Source organism: Triturus cristatus, chromosome 5_2, assembly GCF_964204655.1.
Source record: "Triturus cristatus chromosome 5_2, aTriCri1.1, whole genome shotgun sequence".
Taxonomy (NCBI): Eukaryota; Metazoa; Chordata; class Amphibia; order Caudata; family Salamandridae; genus Triturus; species Triturus cristatus.
In genome coordinates this window covers 540,353,603-540,378,802 of record NC_140588.1, presented here as the reverse complement: position 1 = coordinate 540,378,802, position 25,200 = coordinate 540,353,603, and the positions used below count along the sequence as shown (strand labels likewise).

The following is a 25,200-nucleotide window of genomic DNA, read 5'->3' as shown; positions in this document are numbered from 1 at the left end:
ATATGGCTACAACTATCTCATAAAAACATTCATAGGCTCTTCTGTATCATCTACAAAGGGCCACTTTGACCCTGAATTTGTGAAAGTTTCTGCCAAGCCAATGTGAAACTGCAGAAGCTACTTTTAGCACCTGTGAAACGGAACATTGCAACTTCTTAATAGCCTATACGTTATGTTTTATACCTGCCAAATCCTACACTTATAGGCTGATTACAACCACATGCTGCTCAGTCCACCCTTGACCATACTCCTGCTAAAAAACACATAAATAGACTTAAAAGATGGTTAAATAATACATCTTTACTATTTCATAATCAATTTTTATCAGGAGGCATATTAATCTAATTACTGTTCTGCAATGAACAAATATGTTAACTTCATATTTTTGTAAACACTGCATCCAACATTCAAAATCCTTTGTTAATCACATCTTCGAGAGCATTTTGCACAGTGTTTGCACAGTATTACCATTTAAGGTGCAATTAAACTAAATGGTTGTCAATAAGCATTGATACCCCTTTGGAGAACCACAAAATGGGAGACAAACAGCCAGGGGTGGCAGTCAAAGGTTTTCTCTGGTCTACACATGCAGATTCTCATGTTGGAGATGTTGGCAAAGAACTCGGACCATGACATGCTGTTCGTAATCAGACTGTCCTCAGCACAGAGCCCTACCTGATGGGTCGGTAGAAGTTGGGGGTCACCTGAGAGAGTTTCAGCAAATCAAATAAAAAAAACAATAATACAATAATTGAAGGCAATGCCCAGCTTAGGGCTTCCAAGTATTTGTAAGCTGGAATCGTCAAACATAAGGTACCAAGCAGCCCTCTACTTTACCCTGGCCACTGTTTACCTTCATACGTACATTCCACTGTGTGCAAAGTGGAAAAAGGTGCGGTTAAAAGTACATTGTTTGACTGATCACCCAATATTGCTACAGCTTGAAACTTCATGTGCCTTACCCGGGCTAATAATGTGAAACCAGCATCAGTCAGTTGGGTACACCTGGCCGCTTCCAAAATCCTAGAAAATTATCAAAAACAAAATGAGTGACTATGCTGGGAAATGAGTCATCCAATCTTTAGCTGTTTAGAGTCAAACAAAACAAATGATTAGTTGGGCATGCAAAAGAACAGAAGGCTCTTGTAGCGACATGAATTTCAAATTCAATCCAAGCACATTTTCCATAGTGCTGTGATACTTCTATAAAAAAAGATAACAGCAAAGGTTATTTTTATCAGTAAAAGAAAAGGTTTGATCTACAGGAGTCTTTATCTGGTCCCTCTTGTGCGCTCGTACCACATAAGCATAAGATTTCACTGAAATCTATTGTACAATGAGCCTTATTTTGGAAGTGCCCAGGCATCCATGAAGCCCATCTTTGAATGTGTTTATATGTGAACAAACCCACTTAATGATGGTGACAATGGTTGGATCCATGGAGATCATCGCTGAATGTGTTTGTAGTATTTGAACAAACTCATTCATAGACAGTTCAAATGGATGCAAACACATTCACTGCAGCAATCTTTGAATGGGTTTGTTCAAATATTATAAACCAATTTTGTGGTTACCACAGTGTCTGCATGTGCACACACTCACAGGCAGCCACTTTGAAAGGTGCAAAAACCTCATTTAAAATGGGCGACTGCTGAAAATAAAGGGGTAAAAAAAAAGTAAAATAATGTAGCGGGGAGAGGAACCACAAGATGAAACTGGTTGGTATCAACAAAGGGGCAACAGCTTGTGGGATACAACATGGAAACCAAGGGGGAGGGGCGAAGGGAAGGAGAAGTAGAACACAGGAGAGAGTGCAAGAGAACACAAGCTCTCCCATGCAGTGCTTAACAAGAGGGAAAAAGCAGGTCCCCAATTGCAAGTAAAGTTAGAAGTGGAAGTATCCAAGTCAACCCATGAGACAGCAGAGACCTAAAAACTCATGACAGGACAACACAAACTAGGGAAGTACACCATCAAATCAGGAGTAAAAAACAATGGAAGACCACAAAGTAATCCAATTATGACCAAAACCCACTACTTGTATACTAAAAACAATATGTCTGGCCACCAGACAGCAAAACGTGTCTTTCGCGGATACCTAAAAGTATGCAATGGCACAGTTAACAGGTGGTAAGAGGGAATTCTGTGTGCAAAACTATTTGTAAATAAAAACCCTATATTTGATCAATTTAGAAAAATCAGTTGTACAGAGGTTATGAGTTAAGCTTCAGAAGAATCTGAACTTTGATGTGTCTCCTAAGCCAAATCTTGGGTGAGGTTTTCCTCGGACACAGATATCATTTTAGTACCCACCAACATAGTTCAGTAAGATTAGATTCTATTCAAAGGGCACAGGTGTTCCGAATAGTAATCATTACCCAAATTGGGGAGAAATCTAAAGAAAGAGTCTAAACCAAAGGGAGCCCTTAGTTTCAACTGCACCTCCGTCGCTCCACCAGGCTAGTGGGACAGCGCCACAAAAATCAGATAAAATATCAATTAATCAAACTGCAGATTGTTTTGTTGCTTTATTCATCATTTCTATTCAAATGGGAGCCCTCACCATTAATGAGATTCAGTTGATCGTATCTGTAAATAGTTCTTATCACACACCTTGAGCTTACTTATTTGCATTACTTCACTGCACTGTTGCATCTTTTTTGAATTTTGCCACCACTTCTATTAAAATGTATGCCATAAAAAAGATAACTTTCTTCTTAAGAGGCTTTTTTGTTGGATTACGTTTGTTCATTTATCTACTGTTAAATTTGTTCCCGAAGAAATTTGATCTCTTTAAGTATTACATCTTGAATGCCTTACAGGATTACTGGGATTCCATATCTCCTTTTGACCTATGTGATGAACGCCAATCTTCTAAAATGGACCCTAAAAACCAGTATGTATATCAGGACGGATCGGAGTGTTTTTGCCATGAAATTGCTAGTGGAGCTCAGACTCGTATGCAAAGACAGTTAAAGGAGGCCATAACACGGACAAACCCAGACCGCTAAACAAACAAGGCTCCAGAAAATGCAAATCTACAGAGGCCATCACCTATATGGATCTACAAAAGTCATACCTTAAGTGTTCGTCGTGATCAAATCTAGAGTAAGAGTCTTCCTGGTGTGAACAGGTGAGGGAGAAGAAACAATAGCAGGTCCAGCCATTTTTTAAGCACAGATAGAAATTAATAAAATGTAAATGTTTAATCAGGTAAAAAGGGGCATGTTTTGAATGTTGAACTCAAATGGATGAAAGCTCGGTGCCAGTTGACTTCACCTATGTACAAGTAAGTCGAGTCTGGGCTCTGGAGGGTTGTGGATCTTTATGGATATCACATATTAATGTAACCATATTTCACTTCTGGATCCATAACTGGAATGTTCAAGGATGGTATCCCAAAATGCAAAATATTGAATGAATAGTTGAGCAGAAGTCACAGAGGAAACATTGACGGCTTAGAGAAGGGAGAATAGCGACCACTGGGTGTAGTACACTGAAAAACGTTGAAAATATCATCCCATCATAAGACCATGTAATGTAATGAAGTCCCTCTTCAAGAAGACTGGCTATATATTATGCATAGGAATGTTATTTTTAATATCCACCTCACATTACCTTAAAAGTAATCCATAATTACATTTAAAATGATAATCGTTATTGATTACAACATCAAAACTATCTTTGTCTTAAAATATCTATCATTATGTATTTATTTTTAAGGGCTAAAATTCATGTTTACCATAACGACCACACAGGGCCCCTAATTAGAAGAGTCCTATGGATCTGGAGTGTACACGAATCACTTATCAAAAAGTACTCATCATTTAATTTCCAGAGTTGATCTATTTGCATATTTTGATCTTACATCATATTTAGATCAGCCCTAGATCAAGAATAAAAACATTCTGTCAAACACATATATCTTTGAACAGTTCTTTTAAAGTACAGACATTTTGGTTACATAATCAATGAAGCACTATCTTTCTCCCTTGATTCTCTCATGAAAAAAGACTCTTATCTGCTAATGTTAATTTCTGTAACCTGGCACAAGGTACAGTGGTTGATTTGGACGAGATCCTCTGCTAAACATGGTTCCATACAATTTGACATTCTCATTGGAAAACATTCTACAAAGGATGAACTATTCTGGTTTTCATTTTAACCTTACTTTGATGTTATTTTGAAGCAGTTTTTAAGCTGAATGGTATAAGAACGAGTGTTCCAATACAAAGTCTACTGCCCATGTATGGAGCCGGTGACTTTTTACACTTGTCTGAAGGAGGAAAAAATTAAACTACTCCGTATCCTCACACCAAAGATCTAATACAGGAGAAAAAGTCTCATGGAATCACTACACATACCAAATATTTAGCCCGCAAGCGTGGAGTTTTTTTGATGAACCAGGTCTCTGAAAGTAACATTTGGCATTTACAGAAATGTCAACTGGCAAGGTCCCTGGCAATTTCAAAATATCTGCAATGAAAAAGTAGTAACCCTTTTGGTCAAAACATTTGAAGAGCCAAAAGATTCTTGAAAAGCAGAGGTCTATAAAGCGTTTATATTAATAACATCTAAAGATGGAATAGATGTTCCACAATGTGCTGCTCTATGATCTACTTTACTTATTAAAAACATCATAACGTTATTCAACATTCTTGGGAACAGATCGCTGTTGTATATTCCTTAAATGATATAAATAATAATATAGTTTCTGAAGCATGCTTTGCTCTAAACCAAACAATCAGGAACAATATGCACATTAATGCTTATTATATGATAGCCAAGTATTTTTACTTGATACCGAGATTTATTTGACAGGGTCAGGAACAATCGACTGATTCTACCCAGTCATCCTCTCATTAAGAATATCATATGCCTCTACACTAAACCATATATCAAAATGAATGGAAATAGTCATTTTGTTATGCATTTGATATTAGAAAAGGGCTAGGAAGGGTGCTGATTACCACATTTACTGTTCTTTAAACACTTCCAATAGCAATCTGGGAAACCATCAAATAAAACAAATTCAAACATCTCTGGGGGAAGTTAAATTCAGACTTTATGAAGATGACTTCATGCTCATCTTGGAAGATCCCACGTATTACACGAAGAAAGTGATGAAAGTCATTAAAAAAGTATTTTCATTTTCTGACTAATAAATCAATTGCTCTAAGAGGGATGCTATGCTATGCTATAAACATGAATTGTAGATTATTCTGGTAAATGTCTATCTAGAGTCTAAAGTGTATGGAGAACAGACAAGAGTGGTGAACTTTCTGAAATGGTAGTAGATAATATTTATTCACTTTGGGAAAAGGTGTCCCTAGAGAAATGATTTGGCTCACATTGTTTCAATGGGATATTGTCCAAATTGGATCTATAATAGCTACTGACACCCTCATCTATTTTTTCAATAATGTCAAAACAAGAGTAGCGTGATTGACTATGAAAAAGTACAAAATCTATTTGTTTGCTAAATAAAAAACATTACACACACAATACATATTAAAAAGGGTAGCCCATGCATAAACAAGGTTGTATAATCTGCTCAGACATTCATTAGGCACTCATTTGGAAAAACTGGAAACTTCTAACTGTGGCCAAAATACTACTGATACCTAAATAGAATAAAATAGCATCTCACTATAGAAGACATAATACATGATAGGAGAATAATACATCACACACCTTCACTTGTATAACAATTTTGAAATGATAACTTTAACTAGTATCAATTCCATAAACGGAACATACAAAGCAATATATTCTTACTTTAGCATACACAGTCCTTCAGATATTTAGGCCTGTAAGTAAACCTGTATATGGTGTTATGGATGAGATGTTGAAAATTCCTTTTCAGCAGTGATGATTATTAACAGTCTAAATACATTTTCTACCTATCACATCCTCCTCTGCAGCATCTCTATTTCAGACAGCTACCTTGTTGATGTTACAAATACTTCCATCTGTCTGATGCTTTGAACCAACTTTATCATGTTAAAGGGCAACATTAAATTAGGTTACTCTGTGGTACCTGCTGGTGCCCTAATCCTCGCAAGATCTCCCACCTAGTGTTGTCACTAGCACAACTTTGTAGACACTTCCCAATTACTCTTTCCATTCCCATGTCACAAGTAGGCCACCAAAAGTCAGTAAAAGTTCTCTCCTAAGCTTTTACCAATCCTACCAACTCAACAACTTTACTCCGCATTCAGGAAGGCACCACCAATCTGTTCCCTCTAAATAGCATGCCATTATGCACACAGAGATCATTCAGAATCAATCAAAATGGTTTCAGTGAATCTTCAAAAAGCATGATCTCCTTTCCTAGAACAAAATAACTTTTCCATTTTTTCAGAGCAAATAGATTACTCTGCATAGCAGACTTCTATCCTTTCAATGGCTCCATCTGCCATCACACTAACCTCTTACCACACATCATCTTCCTCTATAGTCTGGGTCCCATTCGAACTATCAGTAACTAATCTGGACAAATATATGCCACATTATACACACCAGGCAAATACACAACAGCAAATGAAAATTCTTGTAAACTTATAACCCACTTCCTAATTCTTGAAGACGCACTCTTCAAGAATGCTTTGTTTTGAGGAGTTCAATCAATTGGCTTATGATCTGTTTTGACATTAAAATGCGTCCCCCATAACAACTGCTTAAACTCTCTCCTCAGTGATGGCGTAGGTAGTCTGCGCACCCTAAATGCACGTGACACAAACACAATTGTCTTCTCCAAAATACTTTATTTCGGACTATAAGGCCATAAAAGTAGAAAGCAAATAAAATACAGTACATACATAGGAATTTAAAAATACTCTCATCCGTTGCTCGCTACAGCGCACCAGAATACATCTGTTTTGAAAAAAAATTCACAATGGATTTAAATAAGGGTATCGCATTTCCCGCAGGATAGCCACAACAGTATAGAGATTAAGCTATTGTCCTACTAATATATTAAGTGCTTGTGCAATACATATTATTTCTAAAGACAGTGGTCCCTAGACAAAATTCAGCAAGAAACAAATAAAGTGGGACACAAGCCTGTATCCAACTTAGTGGGAAGGATGTACAACATGAAACAAAAAGGCTCAGGCAGAGTAAATGGTTTGTATGAGATACATTTTGGTAGGACAAACAAATTATATTGGAAACACCATTACACATAATAAGTATTAAATAAAGAGGTGTTTATGGCAAACAGTTCACTCTGCCGGAGTCTTTTTGTTTCATGTTGTACGTCCTTCCCACTAAGTTGGATAGAGGCTTGTGTCCCACTTTGTTTCTTGATGAATTTTGTGTATATTTAAGCAACTATATATTAAAAATACCTGTCCGTCTGGACAGCTGTAAAATATAGTCCTGATTGGGGCTATATTTATTGTTTGCTCTTATAAATTCTTGTCTAGGGACCACTTTCTTTAGAAATAATTGATTACCCAAGGTCCCTAAAGCAACCTTATTTGGGTTCCCTAGTTCGTATTAACATGTGCAATGCATAAGTAGCATAATGCTGTTTATCTTATACCAAGCATCGATTTCAGGTAAAGTGCATATACATTAGATGTGCAATGACGCAATTGTTACGATCATCCATTACGCTCGAGCATCAGCATAAACTAGTTAAAGTGCGTACAAAAGGTGCAAGGTTTAATGGCATTTACATTGCTCTTAAAAAATAAGTTCAATAAAATGGCTATATAAAATGGGTCATATCAATTCATAAGATCATCAAAATATTTCTAAAAATATCAGACTTATAAAAATGCATAACAGATAAAAAACTTTTTTTTTTAGTGATTACATAGAAACTGTCAGCTTCACTTTCAATGCCATATAAGCCTGGACAATAGCCTTTCCAATGTACCTTCTCCACTAAAATAGTTGTTTGGCCATATTCAGTGGCTATCAAGTCAACCTTTTCCAAAAATGTAGGGTTATTATCTTCACTAAGTGATAGTTCAAGGGGATCAGTATGGTGAATAGTTAAGGTGTCTATTCCCCTTGAATTATTTTAAGCATAACTACTCCTACTAGGTAATACACCATGGTCACTAAGTACAAGCATCAGCCCGACGTCCTGCTGTTGGGAGTTAGAATTTTCGCCCTCTCAATTTCTTTTTAAAATTGATAGCCAGTAGGAATCTGCTGAGCCCAAATACTATGAGGTGGGAGTTATCTGTTTTTAATATTCGCAGCATTTCATTAAATTTCCTGACATTACGGCACCTGCCTAACGGTTTTAACCATTTCCTTCTGGTGCTTTTGTACGCTGAGGAAAAGAACAAAACGTGTGGGATATCCTCCTCAACTCCCAACTCGCATAGGCTACAGTGAGACTCCCCCTCCTTAGAATGTGACGTTGCCCATTTGGAGATGAAAGTGTTTATCTGCAATTGTCCTCTCTTCCTCATTTACTATTTGAAACAACACTACTCCTATCTCTTTATACCTGGCATCTGTGAGTAATACAGATTTATCTCCAGGCACAAAGGCTTTCAAACAAGGCCCGTTGTCAAAGTCTTTTTAATCTAATTTAATTCTGCACACATTCCTCACACAAATTCAAAATGGTTCTTAAGCAAACTTAGCAATACAACTGTTTTGGCCGACAACTCTTTCACAAAATGTTAATACTAGTCCAACATTCCCACGAAAGAAAGAACCTCCTTGTGGTTCTGTGGTTGTTCAAGTTTCTGAATATCCTCTGAGTTTCCTCCACCAAAACGTTTCTTTGGCGCACCCCATCACAACTGATCTCATGACCTAAATATAGTAGTTTTAATCAAACAAAACAACACTTATTGTTCTCAAAGTGATACCTTGTTCTTAGAAAATTCTAAACACCATCTTGATTCTTTGGTTGTGTTCAAACCCTATACTACCAAATACTAACACATCATCCAGGTAGAACATCACTCCAGGACATTCATTACTCTTTGAAATACTAAAGCCGTTGTGACCAACCAAAAAAAGACATGCACTTAAATTCATATGTGACCACGGGTAAGATTAAAACAGAGTTCCTTTAAATTTTCTTGCAGTTTTATCTGTGATAAGCTCAAGCCAAGTCAAAGGTGATGAAATACTTGGCCCCAACCAACAATGTAAGCATCTCTGTTACGTTGGGTAGTAGAAATGTATCCATCAACACTTCCTTGTCGAGAGCATGAAGATCTGCACATAGACGCACGTCTTCATTGAGTTTGGTGGCTAGAACTTCTCGTGCTAACCATTCTGCTGCTTCTATTGGTTCAATAACCTCAGCTTTACATAACTTACGCAATTCAAACTTGGCTTCTTCATACACCAATATCAGTAGACTCCTTATTTTGGCAGAAATAGTTTTAGCACCCTGATGTAATCTACTTTGATGTATATACCCTTTCAAACACACCAACTCATTCTTAAACACAGAAGGAAAAATGTTCTTGAATTTTTCACATGCATTCCCAACCTGCTTGATTCGTATCCGAGGACCGGCATTAGACACCAATCAAATTCTTAAAGTCCTTTTTTTGTTGCCAACCCAATATCTTATCACCTTTCTTAGCTACATTTATTTTACAATGTTAATTTTCTCTCCAAACTCAATAGTAAACTCAAAAAAACCTGACATCTTAAAAGGATGACCTCCATGATTCACATCCATCAGTTTTAGTTTCTCTGACTTCTCAAATAAACTTTCAGACACCTACTCTGAAAATATTGTTCATTTGGAATGAAAGTCAAAAATCATCTTAACTATTCTATTGTTGAGCAATACCCATTAGTTAGGATTTCCGTGCCTTTCATGGTTACCTCTCACTTGAAGAATTACCTCATCCCACAATTTCTTGATCCTATGCGTTTTCTCTGTAGATAAAAGTCCCAGCGCAGCAGCATTTGTTGTAGTGATCCCTCCTCTGACATTTGTCACATTTCATTTTTATGGCACAACAGAGTCTACTACTTGCCATGTGAGCACATAAACCACATCTGAAGCACTGTTTCTAGGACTTATTACCATGTTCTTTCTTTCTATCAATTTTTACAGTCAAAAACACCACTATTGTTGCTACACTTGTCATCCTCCCTTCAAAGCTAATTTACACACTTTACGGTGTGTTCTATTCTCTTTGCAACAAAACTCACCTCAGGGAGAAGTGGCTCATCTTTGAGCCACATCTCTTCTCTCACCTTCTACCAATCCCAATTAAGTCAAAACTGGTCACAAATCCGCTCATCAGTTTGAAGAGCAAGCTTATATGTTGCTGCCAGTTTTCTCAAAGTTGTCACATATTGCTCCACAAATTGATGTTCAGTTTTTTTTGCATCTTACAAAAAGTGATCTTTTAAATAAAGATGAAACTCTTGTAAATAACGCATTTTTTTAATGCAAACCTCGTACTCATTTAAACTGCAGAGTCTATGCCCAACTCAGGTAGGCCCTTCAATGCTTCCTGTGCCATAGCACCCTAAATGTGAGATAAAAGAGACATCTTTCTGCCCATGCCTGTGCTGAGTAGCAGGCCGTTGCATAACTTTCAAATACTCCACACACCAGGTCAAGACAAACAAATATTTATTATCTCTAAAATCCCATTACTAGTAAAAATGAATGTTAAATATTAATATGTAATAGAAAGTTAATTAGCATGCAAAGTATTACAATAACTATAATAATAAAATGCACCTCTCCTAAGTTATATTTGCTTACAACAAATCACAAACCAACAGTCAATATAATTCTTACTGATGTAGCATAGGCATACCGGACTAAGACTTTCTCTTCAACTCAACTCTTTGAATTACTAGTATACAGTCAAAGTGTGTCTATCGCTGACAGGCCGAAGCCACACTCACAAAACCCCAAACCGGTTAAGAAATGATAGCATATGTACTCCTTACAATTCAGTCTCAGCACCATCTTGCAGCGGGTACTTAAAGATCTTTGTATACCAGCACTTGAGAACAGTTAACATACATCACATTGCCATTTCATAATGACCCTGGCGTATTGCTGTTTTTAGGCCCCCTACTCTGACTGTGTGTCACCGTTGCAAGTCAATTGACACTTCTTACTCCGAATGCATCAACTGGAAAGGCATTACAGTGAGTATGCATCTCCTCCCACAATTCTTTAAGCTTGAGGAGTTGTTGTTACAGGCTTCTTATTTCACCAGTTGGTGACCTTTGTACATCACGTAACACCACTTTGTCCTTGGAAGGCATCACCTTGAAATATATTCCTGGGAGTATCTATTTCTCACTCCCATTCCTTGAGGTTTGAATAAATCATAATGCAACAAGTTGTACTGAATGCCTGTAGGCTGTACACCAGATGCTCAAACTGGAACACAAATCAAGCGTCCATATCTAGGTTTTTCCTTCATCAGCAATCTGATTGCCACAGCTTACAAAGCAGCTTTATGTACAGTCATTCTTCTAACCATGCAACAATCTATCCATGCTCACAAAGTCCTATGAACAACACTCTGTGAACATCAACTTCACTCTACATTTGAATGTTGAGGTATCGTACTCAACAGGTGAGTCCAATTATTGTCAGTGTATACAAGTGTTTCCAAGGAGACTGTGGAAGGAAGACCAACTTCAAGTAATCCTACTGTATAGTTATTAAAGATACTTCACCCACAGTTCTCATTTCAAATCCCCTCCACCCAACCATCTTCTTTGGAGTCCTCCTCCCACCAACACTTCAAGGTGCCAAACTAGATTGATCTTAACCTAATGCATCACAACATTCAACTGCATTATTACACAGAAAGGGACATCAAGAGGATGAAAAAATAGGCTTTGGTCCCTTGTTACAATTCTATGAAAAATGCAGATCCTACCATGGAGAAAGTATCAGATTTTTGCGAAGGGTCAGTTGACTAACTTCTCTAACCTAATATTCTCAGAACTTAAATGTAAAGGTGAAGTAAGGCTGAATCACACTTTTATTAAACAGCAATGGGACACGCTTTGAAGAGTGATAATAAAGGGAAGAATGAAGCAAGACTGGTGAAGTTTTGTGCAGGGACATCGAACGCTTCTAAAGTTATTAAGACAACAAAAAATGCCTTTTCAATAAAAACTCTAATGTAATCACAACTGCTGAGTTGTCATTGCAGAATATGTCATTGTTAGCGCCCAAAATTTGAGAGGGCAATTTGATGATCAGTGCAGAGCCAACCACTTCCAACATAAGCTTCCCATCTTTAGCGTTTATTTGTCTTCAGGCCGACGGATCTTGGCCATCGTTGCAGAATGGAGCTGTAACACATTTCTTTTCAATGATAATCATCAACTTTCAGAAACTTAATGTTCAGTTAATGATGAGAGGTTTAGAATAGTATTTAAAGCTTTATTTCTCATTAAGAAATTTGTAGTGTTTGTAATATTTCTTTCAGTGTTCATCACCCACAATTATTCGAGATATGTGAATATTGCTACGATTGTATCAAACAGTTTTTTGGACGTTTACACATCACAATAAAAATTTCCTAAAAGAAAAAAAATGAAATTTGTAGTGTTCTCGTTATTTTTATTCAGGTCAGTCAATTTACAAAAGTATCAAGAAAAGGTTTTGTTAAAGTCAGCATAAAATAGACAGTGTGTTGCATAAAGGAAATAGTGCTTATCTTAGTCTACGAGTCCTAACCTAATAAGTACCCATAAAGAGTTCTCTTGGAAAAGAGCAAGATTCTGGAGCATTTAGCTAAATAACAAACTCCCCATAAAGAGAAGTTCAGGAAACTCAGCCAAGTACCCGAATAAATTGCAGTAACAACTGTTCAAAAGATCAGGATAATAGGAAATCAGTTTGTAGAGCACACAGCAATCTGAGCAAGAATAAAGAAAAAAATAAAGCATCGATAGTAAGGTAGCATGGGAAGGGTAGAATGGCATTACAGTCTCCAAAAGCATTAATCCTCTCTAGCTAAGAACACATATATACGAAAACATTAAACATTTGCAACATTCAGCACGATTCATCCAATGGAAACGGTTCTTCTGATGGTCTGCTGTCTCTCCTCCCATTTCCCACAGTAAATATTCATGCCACTGAGCAGTTATCTTGAAGTTTTTAATATGTCTTGCACTACATACATGAGGGAAGGTTCTCGTGAGAACCCTTACCGGCCTATTCTGTTATTCTGTTAGCTGTTGTCAGTATCCTATTGTGTGGACAATAGGCTAGTATAAGGCAATGAAACATTTCTATCAGTAAGTCTTGATGAAAGCATACAAACCAATATCTACAGAAAGTTCAACATTGCTAATACTCTTTTCATTATAAAAGTTAGCATAATACATTTAGTGAAATGGGGAAATCATATGATCTCAGAAAGCAAAAAAAAAATACATCAAATGGTATGAGGAAAGAAGAAATATATTACTCTCAGAACAGCACATTTTAAATTGATGAAAGAATATACAGTTAGAGGATTAAGTCAGCAATTGCTGAAAGCCATTTTATTCTAATGTCAAGCAGAAGTTGACAAAATATTTTTCAGGCCTAGTCGTAGTAGCACATAACGTATTAGAGCCTACTACTTACCTACTACTTATTTGAGATGCACGTTTGTCATATCTCTATGTTTTTTGTTTTCTCTTCTACAGAAGCGATAAAGTTAAACACATTTTGTAATGTCAGGCACATTTTGTTCATTGGTAAGCAGGGCATAATTTATAAAAAAATGTAAACTTTTACAGTCCCTTCCTTCTAATGAAGTTTAAATCATCACTCAATGAGGTTTCATATACGATTTTGTTTCAGAAAGCACTTTCGTCATCAGTTGAGCCCTGTTGTTTTCTTTAAACCCCCTAAATGTTTTTAGATTTCATGTAATCAGCATTCATAACACCATGAATTCCCATATCCCTTTCATATATTTTCTTCTGGAGATTTTTCTGTCTTCTGCATAGGAAATATTTACAGCTCAGTAATAGAGCATAAGGGAATACTAGACAAAGCCTCACTATTGCTATTGGCATTAATATAGATTTCAGTATACCTCTGCCTGATGTTGAAAACCAATTTCCAAATGTGTTTAATCCTGTCCCAAAATTTTCATACAAACTTGGTGTTTCCAATTCATACATTTCAGATTCTAAACCTGAAATGTTATTTGCGTAGGTTCTATTTCTTTGCTTTCGTCAGGTATGTAAGACCAGCAGTGTGCTAACTTCAACATCCGGAAAACTCCTCCCTTCTCTGCAACTAGTATAGCTAAAGCAAGATGGTACTGCAAGACCATGGACCTTATAGCTACTAACACTGTTTTAATCACAAGCAAGGCTCCAGATGTGCTGGTCACCATTTTGTCCACTATTTTCAAATCTTCACATCGTTTACATGGACACCTACACATGGAATTATTGCTCCAAATATATCTCCTCATAATCCGGTTCCAGTTTCTATCTACATTTTTATCTATGTGCTGGTGTTAAAGTTAACACATCTAAGCTTGTAACATCTTCGGAATTATACCTAAATAGCAAGTTCCCTCCAAATCAGCTGGCAACAGGAAATAAGCATTTTGTCCTCAACTGTGGTAAACCCCTGGATTTGCATTTTCGTCTCCATGTAATATTTGCCAAGATCCCTCTGTCAATTTTAATGTGTGTTCATAGCTACTAATCCCTACATGTCTCATCCTTTTCGGCGTTCTCCTTTTGTAAACAAAGTCCAGTCTGAGTTTAGGGTAAACCATCTTCTTATTAATCATGGGTCAGATGTACGACGGGTTTGCGCATGCAAAAACATTATGGGCCATGTACAAAGCCTATTTAGCGAGTCGTAATTTATTTGCGACTCGCTAAATAGGTTTTGCGACTCGCTATAGGGAGTCTCAAAACCATGTACTAATGTTTTGCAACTGCAATTGTGGTTGCAAAACACCCGCAATTACCACCTACTTCAAGTAGGTGGTAATGTATACCCAAATGGGAAGGACCCTTCCCCTTTACAAATGCATGCAAAAATATTATTTTAAGGGCAGGCAGTGGTCTAACTGCCCTGAAAAAATTTTTTTTAAAGGTTTTTTTTTTTTTAAATTTGTTTTTTTTGATTCAGCGAGGTTACATTCCATCTTTGCCATAGAAAACAAAAAAGGGAAAAATAGACAGTAAACAAGAATATAAACATCTGAGATACCTCCTCAGTATAACAATAATGCAAATAAACTCGGTCAAATTATTGTACCCATTTTCTTATCGGCTCCCATATCGAGGCCCCCAATTTTTTCTTTGACATACCTTTCAGTTTATACAATGCCGATTCCATATTATATATCGAGATAATCCTAGCCCTCCAATTAACGAAAGACGGGGGCTCCGAGTCCAGCCACTGAGAAGTTATGCATAGCCTCAAAACCGACATACAAATGAACATAAGGCCTCTGTGAGATACCGCTCGCCTACCCACCTCTGTACCAAATTCTATACCAAACAAGACCAAAGTTGCTGTTAAAGATATCGAGATACCCAAGGATTGCAACATAAAACCCTCAATATCTAACAAAAGTGGCTGAAGTACAGGACATGAAAAGAACATGTGTACCGAATCTGCCGCTTGGAGTCCACATCTTGAGCATTTATCCCCCCTCCCCGCCTTCCATTTGGCAATCTTTGCAGGGGTATAATACAGATTGAACATTGCCATATACGATTGACTTTTAAGGCTACCAGAGAGTAATATAGAGTTAGCAGTTTGCGTTACCAGCTGTAAATCAAGATTAGTTACCAACAATTTCTCCTCCCATATTGCTTCCTGTCTAGCAATATCATCAGGTTGTGTTAACATAAGTTCAATATATATTTGCCCTATTTTACAATTCCCTTTCAATAGATCCAAGATTCGAATATGTCGAACCTGACATCTCCCCCCCATAATTGCACCCTGCAAGAAACTTCTCAGCTGTAAGTATTTTTAAAAAAATCAGACTTTCTAACCCTGAATCTCTCTTGCAGTACTGAAAAAGAGACCATTTCCCCCTGCTCCAACAGGTCCCCAATTAATTTAATGCCCAGCTACGCGTAATCGAATCCTGAAATACCGCAGGTAATAGGGCAATCGAATCCAATGGGGTATACCATGTAATACTAGGGATATGCAGCTGCTTACGTAGCCTCTTCCAAACTGAGTATGCTGCCTGAATAATTTTGAATCTCGTCTTTTTGTAGTAGCTTGGCTCCAGTACTTTCAAAAGTAAACCTTGCGACAATTTGCCCAGAGACCATTCATATATTGAGGGCGAGAGAGCGGGATCCTGAACCGCCTTCTCCCCACAGACCAGGACTCCCATAAATTGAAGTAGCGAGGCACAATAGTATAAATACAAATTTGGGAGTGCCAGGCCTCCACGTTCCCTTGGCGAATAAAGCCATTTAATTGCTCTTCTAGATCGGCGATAACTCCAGAGAAATCGTGAGCACATGCGTTCTATTTCAGTGAATATAGAGTTAGGAAAAAAAATTGGGAGAGCTCGAAAAAGATAAAGGAACTTCGGAAAAATCAACATTTTCAATACATTGCCCCTTCCATATAGAGAAAGGTGCAACCGATTTAATCGCTCCAGAGTCTTGTTCGAAGATGCAAGCATCGGTTCCACATTAATCCTTGGGATATTTTGAATTTGGGGTGAAATGATTATACCCAGATATGTTGTCTCTGTGACTACCTTTATCTCCGGGGTAATCCGACCTCAGTATGAAACACTTGTGTCTTCCCTAAATTTAATTTGTAGCCGGACACTGCTCCAAACTGCCTAGTAATAGCCTCGATTCTTTGCAGAGCCTTGTTCATATCAGTAGACACAACCGCAAGGTCATCTGCATATGCTAAAACTTTGACTGAGTGTAACTGCTCCGTTGCAGGTCTAATTTCCATATCAGTCTCTAGTCTAGTAATGAGAGGGTCTATAAACAAAGCGAAAAGAAGTGGGGAGCAAGGGCAACCCTGACGGGTGCCCCTGTTAACCATAAACCTCTGTGACTCCTCTCCCCCCAGCCGTACTGTTGCGCCCGGGGTGATATACATTGACTGTATTGCCCGTATAAACTCATTAGGAAAGGAATTCCACCTCATCACTGCCCATAGGAACTCCAAGGAGACCCCGTTGAATGCCTTTTCGGCATCCAACAGGGCCACCCCTACTGGCAGCCCCATCGCCTGAGCCCAATCAAAAACGGAGATAAGTCTTCTAACATGGTCCGTAGTCCCCCTCCCAGCAATAAACCCATGTTGCTGTAATGAGACTAATGGAGTAATAACTCCCCCTAATCTCTTTGCCAGGCATTTCGAGTAGATTTTATTATCGGCGTTAATTAAAGAAATTGGTCGGTATGAGGAGAGCTCATGGGGATCCTTTCCTTTTTCTTTTTTAAAACTACTATTACTGTCTGAGACCAAGAAGCTGGGGGAACCCCATCAAACGCACCTTGAAATACTGAGGTCATTATCCCCTCTAAGGCCTTCCTAAACTTAATATAAAACTCTAAGGGGATCATATCTGGGCCCATCGCCTTTCCTGATGCTAACGACAGCATAGCAGTTTCGATCTCCTCCCAAGAAACCGCTTCAGACAGTACATCTTTATCCATCTTGTCTAACCCCAAAACCACCATTTCATCAAGATAACTCTCGGGTCTTGCAACTGGCTCTGCCGTGTATAATCTTTCGTAATACTTTTTAAAAGAATCTTGGTCCAAAGAAGAGGTCTTTACAAGTTTCCCCTCGATGTCTTTTATCTTAATTATCCTAGAGTGAACCTCTTTTTGCCGTAACCTATTAGCAAGGACACTCCCGACCCTCTCTCCATATTCATTACATTCATTCCTATATACTTGATACTTGGCCGCTGCCTCGTCTGCATAGCCCTGATATATTTTCGCTTGGCAAACTGCAATTTGCGCCTGGACCTCCTTAACCCTACCCCCACTTTTTATTTTTTTGCTCCAGCTGAGAGAGGGATGCTAAATCGTTTATAGTCTTTAACCGCTCGGTTTTACGCTTCCTGGCGACGAATCTAACTGTCTCGCCTCTCACCCCGGCCTTCAGTGCATCCCAGACAATATCTCTCCTGGCTGACCCTATATTCACCTGGATAAATTCGGGAATCCATTCCTTCATCCAGTTACAACAGTCTTCGTTGAAAAGAAGCCTTCTATCGAAAGACCATTTTGTGGTCCTAGGCGTTAAATCAGTATATTCAAACTCCAACACCACCGGATTATGATCCGATATAATTTTAGGAAGGATCTTAATAGATGCACTCGATAAAATAGCATCGGAGACTAAAAAATAATCTAGCCGTACCATCTTTCCATGGGGGGCAGAAAAATATGTATACCCATCTTGGCCTGAGTTAAGTTCCGCCCAGGCATCATACAGCCCTTGGTCTTGAACCAGCGCTTGCTGGCCCCTAAACCCTCGTGGCTTCCTTCCCATATAAGATTCACCCGTTCTAAAGTTAGACCGTGAATGGAGATGAATATTTAGATCACCACATATTATCATAGGTTGTGAATACAATGACAGTTCTGTATTAATCAGTTGAAAAACCTCCGGGTCATCTAAATTTGGCCCATATACTGAGCACAGTGTAATAGCTTGCTGGGAAACCACTACCTCCATAATGACCCAACGTCCGAGCTTATCGATTTTATGCTTCCTAACCTCCATCAATCCCTTCTTGGCAAGTATCGCAACTCCTTTAGAGTTAACTGACTGGGATGTACAAGCTAATAATTACATACCGAGGGAGTTAAGCCAGGCCTTATTAGACCATGCTATGTGCGTTTCTTGCAGAAATAGCAAGTCCCACGAAGATGAATATATAATACCAGCTAATACCCGTCTTTTCCTAAAATCGTTCAGCCCGCAAATATTCAGAGTACAGCATATCATCCGTAGTCCTTATCAATTTCCAGATTTTGTCTGAGATTTGGCACAATAAGGTTCCTCCCGCCAAATAGCTTTAGACCAACAACTTACTAGACCACTATCTAGCGGATATCTTTTAGAGACTAGCTCGATTTTTTTACTCTTAATCCGTATACCTACTCGCTTTACCAGAAACAGATTGAAATGAGCCATGGAATCTTTACTCCTCGCTGAATCTTTCACACCCTCCACCATTACCCCCCCTCCCCAACCCTCCCAAACCGCCCCAAACTGCCCCCCCTGCACTTCCTACCCTTATTTTTGTGGGGAAATGCATCCAGTTTTCCTTTAAGGAAACCTGGCAGCCTTAAAAAAAAAAAAATGCTTTATTTAATAGCAGTCCCAGACATGGTGGTCAGCTAAGCCCCAGCAGGCCACCATCTCTGGAAGGGCCTATCATTTCCAATGGGTTCGCAAATTGCGAGAGGCTCATTAATATTATTTGAGCATCGCAATTTGCGACCCCATTGGAAATCGCTAACAGTGTTAAACTGTTGTACATTTTTTTTTGCGCCTCGCAATTTGCAACTCGCACTTAGTCACAAATTGCGAGGCGCAAAATAAAATGGTCATAATCTGGCCCTAGTTTTCTTCTTTCTTCCATGCAAGACATCCCCCATTTTCCATGTGCTTTTTTTGTCATGTAAATGTACCTTTCTTCTAAAGCTATTATATATGCCTTTTCTACAGGTCGCATTAGAGAGGTTGAATTGTTTTTGTAAGCCTTTACACTATCTACATGTGTATGTGGAAAGAAATAATACCAAGCTGTGTCCATCTCTTTTGCTTGCGGGTATAAATTCATGCTTTCTATCAAGGGGACTTTAGAAAGTACTAAATCAGGATTAGAATAGAACATTTTTAAATGTCCTCGCCTATAAACTAATTATAGTAAAATACTGCAGGAAATGGCATCAGACTAAGGTATGTGATAGTACGTAACCGCTCCAGAAACAGAAGTGGGTAAATATGCACAGACATAGCAGTCCTTCGCATCCATAGCATTAGTGTATTCTTGATCTAATTAATCTAAAATAAAGGTTTGCAGAATATTCATTCTTTTTATAGATTACAAAGGCATAACTAAGAAAATTTACTCTAAGGTCAGATATATGTGTATTAGTAGGGTTCTTTGCTTTGGGCTCTGTCTTGGGTCTTAACCGCTTGCGTGCTCATGATGAGCCCAGCTCGTTATGAGGCACAGTGGAGCTGTGCTCATGACGAGCTAGGCTCGTCATAAAGGCCGCGGCCCGCCCACGCGTGATTGATTCCCCGCCTGTGTGGGAAAATCAATCAGAGGCCACTGTGCCTCATGACGAGCTGGGCTCATCACGAGCACCGTGCGAACCCCCTCCCCCCCCCCCGCGTTGTGGGGGAATTATCCCTGCGGCGAAGGGGTTAAATAAAACCCAATTAGTACTATAGTGATCATTACTACAAAAAAAACTTTCCCATGTTACACTTACACTTTTTTTTCAATGCAACACATTTCTCTCTGAGTCAAACAAAACCTAATTTGGTGGTTTTAGTGACCGGCTTCACAGATACAGTATGTGTTCTTTTTCTTTTGCAGTTCAGTTTTCTAAATATACACTCCTTTAAACCTACTCCGTGTTCTTTTAAAGTGTTATCTCTAACTCTTCTGTAGCTTTTTCTCAGGCTTAGGTTAGTCTTCTGTAAAACAAAAAAAACTAAAATAATAAACCTATCAGTTTTCATTTAGACTCTTTCTCTTACTGTCTTTCCTGATTCTTTTTGTTATACAACTTATTTAAATTTGTTTGCAGTATCTTTTGGCTTTCAGGGTGGCTCTAATAATTCAGTATTCACATTGCAAAGTTTCCGAGTGTAATGATCAGAGCAGTGTTCACATACATAGTGGGACCATTCAGGTGCAGATATCTGCAACAAGGCACTTGTGCTCTTTTGGATCTCCGTATTACTTGTCGATTTGGATCCATACCACTTTCCCTGTCTGTTTCATCTTCTTGAGGTATGATCTCTGAAATTTGAGCTATTGAACTACTTCTTCTTGGGTTCTTTGTTTTTATAACCTGTTGGCCATTCTACTTGTTGATTTGTTCTTCTCATTCCGGTGCTTGTTTCTCCTCCTGGGTGGTTTTGTCTCAATGAGTACCTTTAACTTGGGCTTCGATCTCCGCTTCAATTTCTTTAGGATCTCAATACCACTTGGTGTCACTTCAGGCACTTGCACTTGCCTTTATGTTTGCTGATTTTCACCCCTTTTTTCTTCTTGTGGCTGGACTGGCACTGGTGCCACTGGTCTGGGTGGCCTGACCAAAGGCACTTCTGCCGGATTGCTAACTCTTTTGGTGTGTGAGGCATGAATCCAGTTTGGAACTCTAGCGAATTTAACGTCACTTTTCGTAGTCAAAATCACTTGGAAGGGGCCTTTCCATCTGGGTTCAAGACAAGTATTGAGGGAGTGCTTCTTGATGATGATCCAATCTCCGGGACTGAGGTTGTGGCATGCCTCTTGATGAAAGTCTGGTGTGGCCGCTGATACCCGATGAGAGACAGAACGACCCATGTCAGACAATTCTTTGCAGTAATCCAAGATCATGTCATCAGTAATATTCACAAGGGCATTTGCAGGTATTTCTGGTAATCTCGTGGCCCTTCCCATCAGGATCGTATGTGGCAATAGTCCTGCATTTCTGTCTGTAGTACTCCAAATACTCATTAACACCAAAGGTAAAGCATCTGGCCTCTTTGAGGAAGCAGATGTACATACTTTGGCCAATTTGGACTTGATGATAACATTCATTTGTTCATTCGTTCCATGATACTTGATGCTTCCGGTCTGTAATTGCAATGTAATCTTTGCTCAACCTGAAAGTCTTTACAAATCATCTGCATTACTTCATTGTTGAAATGAGTTCCTCTATCTGATTCAAGAGAAATAGTCAAGCCGTACCAAGGGATAAGTTCTTGTAATAACAACTTGGCTACAGTCAGACTATTGTTTATTCACGTCAAGTAGGCTTCCACCCATTTCAAGAAAATACAATCAAGAGCATATATCTCAACCCGTTGTTTACAGACATCTTGATGAAATCCATCTGCATCCTATTGAAAGGACCACATGATCTCCCTATGTGTGTCAAGGTGACATGTGTTCTTTATCCCTCATTCAATTGCTGACTTATTACATACCTGTGACAGATCTCTTCTGCAAACATCTTGAACCTGGGTTGTACCAACTCTGTCTAAATATTCTCAAAACAGAGTCGCTCCGCAAATTTGTGTACCGGTGATAGTATTGTGTCATTGGAAACAACAAGCTATCGGGCAACACTGACCATCCGTCGCCTGACATCCAAATGTCATTGGCATTCTTCTTACATCCTTCCGTTACACATCCATTCTGCTCTGCCTCTGACAAATATCCTGTACTCGTTTCAATTCATCCCACGTGCCAGTGACTTTCATCAACATGGCAAAAGAGCTGTCTTCCTCAGATTCACATGTGAAAACTCAATTAACGGTACAAGCCAACAGAGCGCAATATCTTCCTACTGAGTCAGCGTATTGGTTACCCGGGTGATGTATCTGCTTCCATTATGGAGACCTGGACACCAAACTACGGCAATTTATTCTGGCAACTGCAATGCCTCCAACAGGTTCTTGACATAGATTCCATTCCGCATTGGGGTTTCTGAAGAAGTAAGAAAACCATGTTGTGATCATAGGTGTCCAGTCATGGACCACATCGAGCCCGCATTGGCTGTCAGTAAGTATGCCGACTCATTTTCACAGTTAAACTGCAGGCTCTGTTACAGGCAATTAATTTGGCTACTTGTGCGGCAAACACTGTTTTAAGCCATGATGATTCTGTGACATCATGTATAGTGCACAGGCCATATGCTGCTCTCAGTGTGCCATTGTTTTCTCTTACTCATGAACCATCCACAAACAATACATGGTCAGGCTCAGTTAGTGGTTCATCCTTAATATCAGTACAAGGTTTGGTGCATAGTTCTGTAACATCTAGGCAGTCAAGGTCATATTCATCACATTTATCATCAATTTCATTTACAGGCAGCAATGTAGAAGGTTTAAATTTGTACAACTTTTCAATGTGATATTTTCTGCAGACAAAAAACTCAGCTCATAACGGGTCAATCTGTTATGAGTCATGTACTGTTTTTGTTTACGTCATTAATAGCTTAACACAATGTGGGACCATAACAGTTAAAGAGTATTCCATCACTAAGTTCTTGTTCTTTTCCACACTAATACTGCGGCTACTGCTTTTAGGCAACCGGAAGACCTGCTGCTACAGCATCAAGTGTAGTGGAAAAGTAAACTATAGACTTTTGAGCTCCTCCATGCATTTGTGTCAAAACAGAGAGAGCGCACTCATCTCTCTCACTGAAAAACAAAGTATGTTCAGGCATTCCTAGTGCAGAGGCATGACACAACTTTTCTTTCAGTTCCAGGAATGTTTTCGTACATTAGATGTCCCATGGAATCAGATCTGACACATCTCTGTGTCCCAACCTCAGTAGAGCATTTGCCTTAAGGAAAAGTTGGGTATCCATTGTCTACAGTAGCCGATAATTCCTAAGAACATTCTGACTTCCTTTTGAGTTCAATAGATGGCTTCCACACTTTCTGATGACACCTTCCTAGCTCCCTTCACAATGATGTGTCCCAGATATTGTACTGCAGTTTACCTGAGGAAACACTGTGTCCATTCTCAGCCTGTTATGAGCCCCAATGTACTCCAATGTAAGCCTAGGTAGCACAACATTTTACCTACATTTGTCCTACCTTGTTCTACATAACGGTTATGGCGCGCACCTTTTACCTAGTTGTGTGTTTTACTTCGAAAACTAGCCTCATTTATTATGGATGTGGATTCTTAGCATCATACCTTAACCCCCTGCCTAGGGCATGCGGAGCAAGATTGCCATCTTCTGTATAATAACTCTGTACAAAAGTCACCGCTATAGTCATCCTTGAACGACAGAACCACAGTACCATTGCACATCTAGGGAGAACTCCTGAGGGTAACTTTCAGGTATAAAAGAGATACATCTTCACTGGGCAACTAGAGGAAAAGCTTCGAAACGGACACGAGATGCTAAAGTCCCTATATGCAGAATCTCCAGCAGGCAGTGGTCTGACATCCCATGCGGGCTGTCTGACTTGAGAACAAGACAGGGTCCTTCATTCTCCCCCATCAGGTATTTAGGTTGGCTCTTTCCTAGGGGATTCTTGGCTTTACACCTACATACATGCTAGGTACATGTATCGATATGCCTGCATATATTTACTGTTTTAGCACCCTGGTGGAATTGTAATCTTATATATCGGTTTCTGTCTAATGATTGTCACTGCAAACATGTTTTCTACCAGAATGACGCTGGTTCAATAAATGCTTTTTGAAAACGTCCCCATCGTTTATTCTGTGTATCTCTCTGAAACTAAGTGAGCACGTTTGACTGAGCTAAAAGTGCTGTACGTTTTCACGATCCCTGAAGGATCAAGGGTTGTCATGTTCGATAGTTGTCAGAAACGATTTTCTCCTTTATAAGGTTAGGGGGCATATGGTGACATTGTGAGCTAGCCTCAAACTGGCCCTTCGTCAGTCAGAGCGCCAGTGGAGACGCAACAATTGCCCCGCCCTGAGGGATCAATACCGGTTCCGCCTAACCAACTACAAGAGAGCTATCCTCTCAGCCAAATCAGATTATTTTTCTGGTAAAATTCTACAAGCGGCCAATAAATCCAAGGAGATTCTCTATCGTTCACAACCTGGCCGCATCTGATAGAGTCAATCCCAATCTCATTCCCTCACATACCTTCTGTCTCTCTCTCAACTACTACTTTTTTGATAAAATTACTAACATCAAATCTAACATCCCCCCTCCATCTTCCCCACTCCCTCCTTTTTCTTCTCCCCCTGTGTCTTCTTCTCTTACCCATTTCCCTCCCATCTCGAAAGAATCTTTTTTGAGTCTGCTCATGAAGGCCAAATCAGGCTCTCCCGCCGATTGCGGACCGGCTCGTATCTTGAGAGAGCTACTTGTTGGCTGCCCTGATCCTCCTCTGTTTCTCTTGAATTCATCTATTTCTCAGGGAAAAGTGCCTTCTCAATTCAAATCAGCCACGGTCATTCCCATCCTAAAGAAACCTGGATCTGACCCCACTCTCCCCTCTAATTTTAGGCCCATTTCCCTGCTCCCGTACCTGGGCAAGATCCTTGAGTCATA

General features: G+C 39.1%; 1 protein-coding gene across 1 annotated transcript in view; it reads right to left on the bottom strand.

Annotated features, from left to right (window-relative positions):
• The window catches only part of FBXL2 (F-box and leucine rich repeat protein 2), a 393,398-nt gene that overhangs the window by 96,215 nt on the left and 271,983 nt on the right, over positions 1-25,200 (bottom strand). The window contains exon 11 of the mRNA XM_085607622.1: positions 963-1,023. Coding sequence (XP_085463748.1) covers positions 963-1,023 — 61 coding nt within the window. The remainder of the gene's footprint in view (positions 1-962; positions 1,024-25,200) is intronic.